The following is a 7500-nucleotide window of genomic DNA, read 5'->3' as shown; positions in this document are numbered from 1 at the left end:
TCATCACTTTACACAAGCCTGTGCTCTGAACGAATTACAAATGTTTATATTAAGTGAGTAGAGACCGACATCATTCTTCAAACCACAAACATACTTACGACGATCAGGCGTGCGCCATCCTCCGTTCGGCCTCGTCAGTAGAGAACGGAACCAAGGAGCGAGAGCAGGCGAACGAGAGGCGGCCTCGGCAGGAGCGACGCAACAACGATCTCACATCAACTCCTTGTCAATAGCACAGGACGATTACCCTGCGTGCAACGTATCCACTACAGTCCCGCCATGGCAACTGTTGCCACTCTCGGCCGTCCGCCTCACCCTCGGGCTCAGCGCACCCCCCACCCCCCTGTGGGCCAGCCCCAGCCCCCGCGCCAGCATCCCACCCCCCTACGTACGCGCCCGCCCGCTTTTAAAGCCGCGAAAAGGGCGTCCTGAAGGGCGTCAGCGGGCGGGATCGCCCAGAGAATCATGCCTAAGACATGGCACTGTCTCGTGGCTGCTGGCTCATGGCACTAGCACCGCGGGAAGGCTCTAAATTAATTTTCATCCAAGTTTTCCTCCTCGGTGACGGAGGGGGGGGGGGAGGGGAACCCCGCGGCAGGTGCCGGTTAGTGATTATTCCCGCCACTTCATTCTATGCTGCGACGCAAGTCCTTACGGTTGTTATGTGCTTGGTATACTTTTGTGGAAATAAAGACGACAAAAAATGCTTATTAGCGTCTTCTAACCACTATGACGCGAGGAAAGGAATTTTTTCTTTGTGACCTTAAAGTTGGCATCTCTGCCACTAGTTTTCTAATAAGATACAGTACACTTTACAAATGCGCGCGCGCGTGCGTGCGTGCGTGCGTGTGTGTGTGTGTGTGTGTGTGTGTGTGTGTGTGTGTGTGTGTGTGTTTGTGTGTGTATGTGTGTGTGTGTGTGTGTGTGTGTGTGTGTGTGTGTGTGTGTGTGTGTGTGTGTGTGTGTGTGTGTGTGTGTGTGTGTGTGTGTGTGTGTGTGTGTGTGTGTGTGTGTGTGTGTGTGTGTGTGTGTGTGTGTGTGTGTGTGTCTGTGTGTGTCTGTGTGTGTGTGTGTGTGTGTGTGTGTGTGTGTGTGTGTGTGTGTGTGTGTGTGTGTGTGTGTGTGTGTGTGTGTGTGTGTGTGTGTGTGTGTGTGTGTGTGTGTGTGTGTGTGTGTTGTGTGTGTGTGTGTGTTTTATGTGTGGTGTGCGTTTTTTGTTGTTGTGAGCAACAGTTGTGTGTGGTTTATTGTGTGTTGTGTTTTTGCTTCAGGCATGCTTAAATAAATAATTATGATAAAAAATATTCATACATGTACAGCCATGCCTACATACATTCATTCATAAATGCAAATATACAAAATCCATCCACACACACGCGCGCGCAGATATAGCTAGAGAGCTAGAGAGCTAAAGAGACAGACAGACGAGGTCAGTGGCGCTCCGTCAGGGCGGCCCAGCGCCCGCCGTCCTTACCTGCGCCCTCCATCGGGTACACGAGGTACACGAGCTGCACCTGCAGAGGGTCCCCCGCGTCCGGCGATCCCGCGTGGAGGTCCTCGGGCCGCATCACCACCAGCGGCGACGACGGGCCCGGCCCTCCGCGCTGCAGCGCCGCCAGCAGCTCCTCGGGACGCAGCACCATCATCCCGCCGTTGTTGTTGTCATTGCTGCTGCTTCTGTTGTTGTTGTTGTTGTTGTTGTTGTTGTTGTTGTTGTTGTTGTTGTTGTTGTTGTTGTTGTTGTTGTTGTTGTTGTTGGTGTTGTTGTTGTAGTGATGGTATTGCGCAGCAGACCCGTGGCCCGCGAGCTGGCGAGCGTGGCTCCTCCGAGAAGGGTCGTCGGCGGTCGCGTCGTAGCTGCAAGGAGCTGCAACGGGGGCGGCCGTGTGGGTCGTCCTCTTGGGCGTCTCGTATGCGTAATGCGAAGGGCCGTCGGCGCCATAGCGGCCGCCCTCGTGCCGCTCGTCGTGTCCCCCGTCGGAGGCTCTGGCGCCATGGCCGTCCTCGGCCCTTGGCGTCGTGGGCCGGCGTTTCGGAGCTTTGTCGGCGCCGCCCTCGGAGCCTCTTCCTCGCTTCTTGGCTCTTGAGCGGAAGATGGACTCCCTGAGCGCCGTCAGGACGTCCGAGCGGTTCCTGACGGGCTCCCGCGCCGCCGGGGGGGACGCGCCGCCGCCCTTGCCCGCTCTTTCGCGCTGGCCGCCGCCCTTGGCGCCGTTTGCCGGCTGGCTCTGGGGCTCGCGGCGGCCGAGCGCGGGCCCCGGGTATACCGAGGAGCTCTCCCCGTGCGTCGTGTACGGGCCCGTGCTGGAGGGCGCGTCGTGGGGCGTCGAGGCCACGCACGGCAGCTGCACCACGATGTCCTCGTTGCTCACGTACCTGTTGGGCACCGTCATGTTGATGCCCGGCGCCGTCACCTGCACCACGAAACGCCCCTCCGCGTCCAAAGTGGCGTCCAGGGCCGTCCCCGGCAGACACTGCAGGGCATCGGGGGCGAGGAGGTCAATGGCGCCATCGGGGGTGGCACTGGCGGGTGCCAGCGCAGTATACTGGGGCACGTCGGGGGTCGTCAGGACCTCGATCTCGGCCGACGCCGTGGGGACGTCCGTCGGGGCCGGCCCCATGCCCTGCAGCAACACTTCCTCTTGGATGGGGATCTCCTCCTGCGCCAGAATCTCGCTGGGCGTCGGCCCCTCGGGGCACACGGTCCCGCCCATTTCCATCGGCGGCGTGTTGACCTGCGGGGGGTTCTCGGACGTGGTCAGGACGTGGTAGGTGGCGCCGTAGTCCACGGCGGGAGGTGACTCGAACATCTCGAGCGCCTGCTGGGACGTGATTACCAGGTTGTCATCCAGCGCGAAGAAGTTCATGTCACCGAGGTCCCCGTCAGGAGGAGGCTGCGCATCCTGCAGCACCTCGTGGTACACTTGCATGGCCTCCTTCGTGTCCAGGTCAATCAGCTGGTGCTCTTCGGCCGCGCTCGTGCACACCGGAGTCGAGTGCCTGCGACCTACATGCGTCAGCTCCTGCGGCGGCACCTCCGGCGGGTAGTGGCAGAGCCCTTCGACCTCGGTCTGGGCCTCCAGCGGCGCCCCTTCGAAGGTGGTGGAGGCGAGGCCATGGCCGGGAAGGTAGTGCAGCACCCTGTGGTCGCGCGCCGAGGCGGGGGGCGTCGGGGAGTTCTGCGGGATGTCCGGCGAAGGAAGCTGCTCCACCTCCTCCACGTTGACTGCGGCCACAGCGGCGCTGAGGATCTGGTCGAGCTGCATGGCAGCGTTCTTGACAGGTGGTGGTGCGGGAACCTGGGGCTTGGCGAGTTGGGAGAAGCTGCAATGTCACACTCATTCGTCGTGCTCCATCTTGGTCATCCTCGACGGCGCAACGAAACCAAGTGCTCGCACACCTTTAGGTCGCAGCCGAAGGGACATCCGGCCTCCAGGCAGCGCACTCAAATCACAGCACAAGATTTGCTCACAACCACGTAAAAGCACAGCTGAGCTTGCTCTCGAAACAGGTGTCACTCTCGAGTTCTTGCTTCGCCTTGAGGATGCAACGCGATCAACTGCAAATGCACGTGCAACTGAGGTGAAAGGCCTCTGGCTAAACGATGTCGAGCAAAGGTTACGAGCGCTCCTTGCTCCCTGTGCATCCGCGGTCTATCTGGCCAGGGCAGAGGCTCCAGCCATTCTCATACCCACTACTTTTGCCCAGGGAAGGAACCCCGTGGCTGAGGCGGCCGGGAGGGGGGAGGGGTCACTCGCCCGACAGGTGCGTTCCCGCAATCTCCTGTCGCTGCCGTTCGCTCCTTTTCTTCCTTTTTTCTTCGCAAATCACAAGGACTCCGCCTTGTCGAATGCCATACCTTGCAACGATCACAATAGTTAAGAATCGAAATCCGGGTGACTCAAAACAGATGCGTTTTTTACGACGTCTGGCATCCATGACTTTTTCCAGCCTCCGATTGGGTGGCAGAACGAGCAATGGCCAGGCCAATGGACCAATCAACGCCCAGAACAACGGTGACGTCACAAATAGTACGCTTTTTAACGAGATCATCCGAAACCCTTGTAGTTCCAAATGCCATGATGTCCTGTTAAAAGAGTTACTAAATGAATCTCGTATACTCAAGAAAGGCGAACGAAAATGAAATCTCCATCATATTTTTTCTCAATAAAACATCGCATTCACAGAATAAACATGACATTCGCTGTCGATCCCATGAGATTTTTGACACAAGGGCGACATTTATACTTCATTGCAGACAATGGCAATGCATAGAGCAATACAAATGCTCGAATATACCATAAATTATCTTTAGTAACCTTTGTGTAGTTTCCTTTCGGTACCCAGCTAAGAATTTGTATAATTCCCTCTGCATTTCTTTTTACATGAAGGAATAGTTCAGGTGTTTTAATAGTGATATGACGATGATAATGCTCATAAGGACGATGGAAGGGGATAACATGACGATAGTGACAATGATGACAATGATTATAGCAATTGCGATAAGGATGGTGAGCATGCTTGTGGTGATGACGATAATAACGTTGAACATGACCGAGGTTCTGAGGATGAAAGTGATGGCCGTGAATGCCGGCGAGAGCCCACAAAACGCGATTCTGCGGCCGGCTGCTTGTCCCCCGCAGCTCCTACCGCCAGCGCTTCCAGCATCGGATCTTGCATTTCGTGGGAAGAGGCCCATTTTCAATCCGCGAACGACTGCGCACAAAATGCCCGTCAGCTCTGCTATGGACAACTAATCTCGGGAAAATGTTCCAGCGCGAGCACCTCCCGCCCTGAACAGTAATTATCCCAGTAAAGGTGATTAACCCAGGTCAATTTTTATTTTCCTTTTCGTTATTTTTACCTCTTGACCTGATCCGTTTACCCCCCCCCCTTCCATCACCGCCTAAGGCCATGCGGAGGAGGCGGGGGGGGGGGGGGGTAAAAGGGCAGGGAATACGGCCTGAATCAGGTGAATATGGGTGGAGGGGGGGAGGGAGGGGGGGAGAGGGGAGATGATAAAGCGGGGATGAGGAGGAGGGGGGGGGGGGGGGGGGGGGGGGGGGATTCCTAATTACACGCTAAGAAAGTGTTTTGATCTCTCATAATGTCGACCACAGGCGCGTTAATCGACTGTCATTCTACAAATCGAAGAGAACACTGTTATTACTGACATCCCCGGTAATACAGCTAATAACAACTGCAACAGCACCAGGCATTTCTGCAACAGATACATAATATTTATCCCTGACTTCTACCGAGATTCTTCATTACCATTTCTTCAGTTTCCACAACGAGTAACCGAAAGTGAAACGGAGGCAAAAGCTCTTAAATCTTGAGCTGGTTTTGGCTTTGGCAAAAAGTTGTCTCAAAGACGATGCGGGCGGGGAAGGGCTTTTCCTGTTCAGTCAATTGAACCTTTCTTCAAACACAACCGTCGAAAATAGTGCTAAAACAACTAATATTACCTTAGTGCTCAATTACTGCATATGACATGAGCATTTTAATGAAAAGAGGATGGCAGTAATAATTGATAATAATACACCAAAATTATAGCTACTCTAAACATAGCCACTCTTACTATTAATGCTACCTCTTACCACAACGACCACTATCGCTCCAACCTCTGTTGCCGCGACTATCAATAATAAAAGCAATAACCTTACAAAGAACAATGAAAACTTTGGCCCGAAAGACACCACTCTCTGAACGGCAATGCTTCTCGCCTACCACGTCCCCAATAGAAAAAAAAAACCACAGACTCTACGAACAGGAGGACGGCGCCCTTGCCCCTCAGAACAGTAACTCCGAAAAGCAGAGTGTAACGGGCCGCGTCCTTACACGAAGTCAAAGTCAAAGCACACTTGACCTGCCGCACCAAGCAGCCTTCACGGCCTCTTGCACATACGAGGCTCAGGCGAAAAAAACCCAAATTGCCGGGAAAAGCCGTCGGAGATTTCAACGCGGAAGAAGGCAGTGATCCAAAAACATTTGTTAAAATATATAGGACCTCGCGCCGTGTTTCACAAGGAAAATAGAGGGATTAGAGGAAAAAGGGAAATGGAAAGGAAAAAGAAGACAAAATGGAGGGAAAGTTAGTGTTGTATATTAAGAAAGAAAATGAGTTCGGACTTAGTCAGTCAGTCAGTCTGTCTCTCTCTCTCTCTCTCTCTCTCTCTCTCTCTCTCTCTCTCTCTCTCTCTCTCTCTCTCTCTCTCTCTCTCTCTCTCTCTCTCTCTCTCATCTAACGTTATTATTCTTGCCCTGTTGGTTATTTTGCTTTTCTTGTTATATTTGACATACATCTTGTGTTTTGTTTGTTTCCATCTCTTTTTTCTCAACATTATCATATTAATAATTATAATGATTTCACAACTAAAGGGAAGTGTCCCCATTGTTACTGATGCTGCTGTTGTTGTCATTATTATTATTATTATTATTATCATCATTGCAATTATCGCTATTATTATCATCATTACTATTATTATTATCAATACCAATGCTATTATTATTATTATCATTACCAATGATATTATTATTATCATTGCTATCATTATCATCATCATTGCTATCACTTTCATTATTATTATTATTATCACCATCATCATTACTATCATTATTACTATTATGGTTATCATTACTATAAGCATCATCGCCACGATCGTCTTCAGTAACTGGAAAAGCACATCACAGGCAGCCCCCCCCCTTTCTGCCTCGCAAAAAGCAACAGGTGCAGAAGAACAGGCGTGGCTGAGATCAAAACGAAGTAGAAATCGAGCGCCTCGTCAACAGCCACCACGCAAAAGAAAACAAACACGAAGGTCCTAACCCGTCAAATATCGTGACAGCGGAAATCATCCAATAAATAAATAAATAAATAATAATAACAAGCACACAGGAAAATAATAGATAATAAATAGAGAGCAAAATGGTCAGCGAATGGGCAACCCTCTGAATGTAAACAAAGGCAGACGCAGAACCACGCTGGCTGGGGGCCCCGGGCGCGCCAGCCACGTCGGCGGACCGCGGCCCCTAAGGGCGAGGCGGGAGGGGGGGAGGGCGAGGTGGGAGGGGGGAGAAGGAGGGAGGGAGGGGGGGAGGGCGAGGTGGGAGGGGGGAGAAGGAGGGAGGGAGGGGGGGAGGAAGGGAGGGAGAGAATGAAAGGGAAGGGGAGAGGGAAGGCGAGAGGGAAGGGGAGAGGGAAGGCGAGAGGGACAGGGACAGGGACAAGGAGGGAAGGCGAGAGGGACAGGGACAGGGACAAGGAGGGAAGGCGAGAGGGACAGGGACAGGGACAAGGAGGGAAGGCGAGAGGGACAGGGACAGGGACAAGGAGGGAAGGCGAGAGGGACAGGGACAGGGACAAGGAGGGAAGGCGAGAGGGTCAAGGACAGGGACAAGGAGGGAAGGCGAGAGGGACAGGGACAGGGACAAGGAGGGAAGGCGAGAGGGACAGGGACAGGGACAAGGAGGGAAGGCGAGAGGGTCAAGGACAGGGAC

General features: G+C 53.3%; 1 protein-coding gene across 4 annotated transcripts in view; it reads right to left on the bottom strand.

Moving 5' to 3' along the window:
• LOC125036194 overlaps nucleotides 1-7500 on the bottom strand; it is a 112469-nt gene that overhangs the window by 5753 nt on the left and 99216 nt on the right. Inside the window, exon 1 of one of the 4 annotated variants that reach the window (XM_047628639.1) lies at nucleotides 1475-3386. The exons of the other annotated variants lie outside the window; for them this stretch is intronic. Within the exon in view, the coding sequence (XP_047484595.1) occupies nucleotides 1475-3266 (1792 nt within the window). The 5' untranslated portion in view covers nucleotides 3267-3386. Of the gene's footprint in view, nucleotides 1-1474; nucleotides 3387-7500 lie in introns of those variants that run through there. 4 annotated transcript variants of the gene reach the window in all.

Source organism: Penaeus chinensis, chromosome 20 (genome assembly GCF_019202785.1).
Source record: "Penaeus chinensis breed Huanghai No. 1 chromosome 20, ASM1920278v2, whole genome shotgun sequence".
NCBI lineage: Eukaryota > Metazoa > Arthropoda > Malacostraca > Decapoda > Penaeidae > Penaeus > Penaeus chinensis.
Note: the sequence above shows the minus strand (reverse complement) of the source record. Positions and strands in the feature narration are given on the sequence as shown.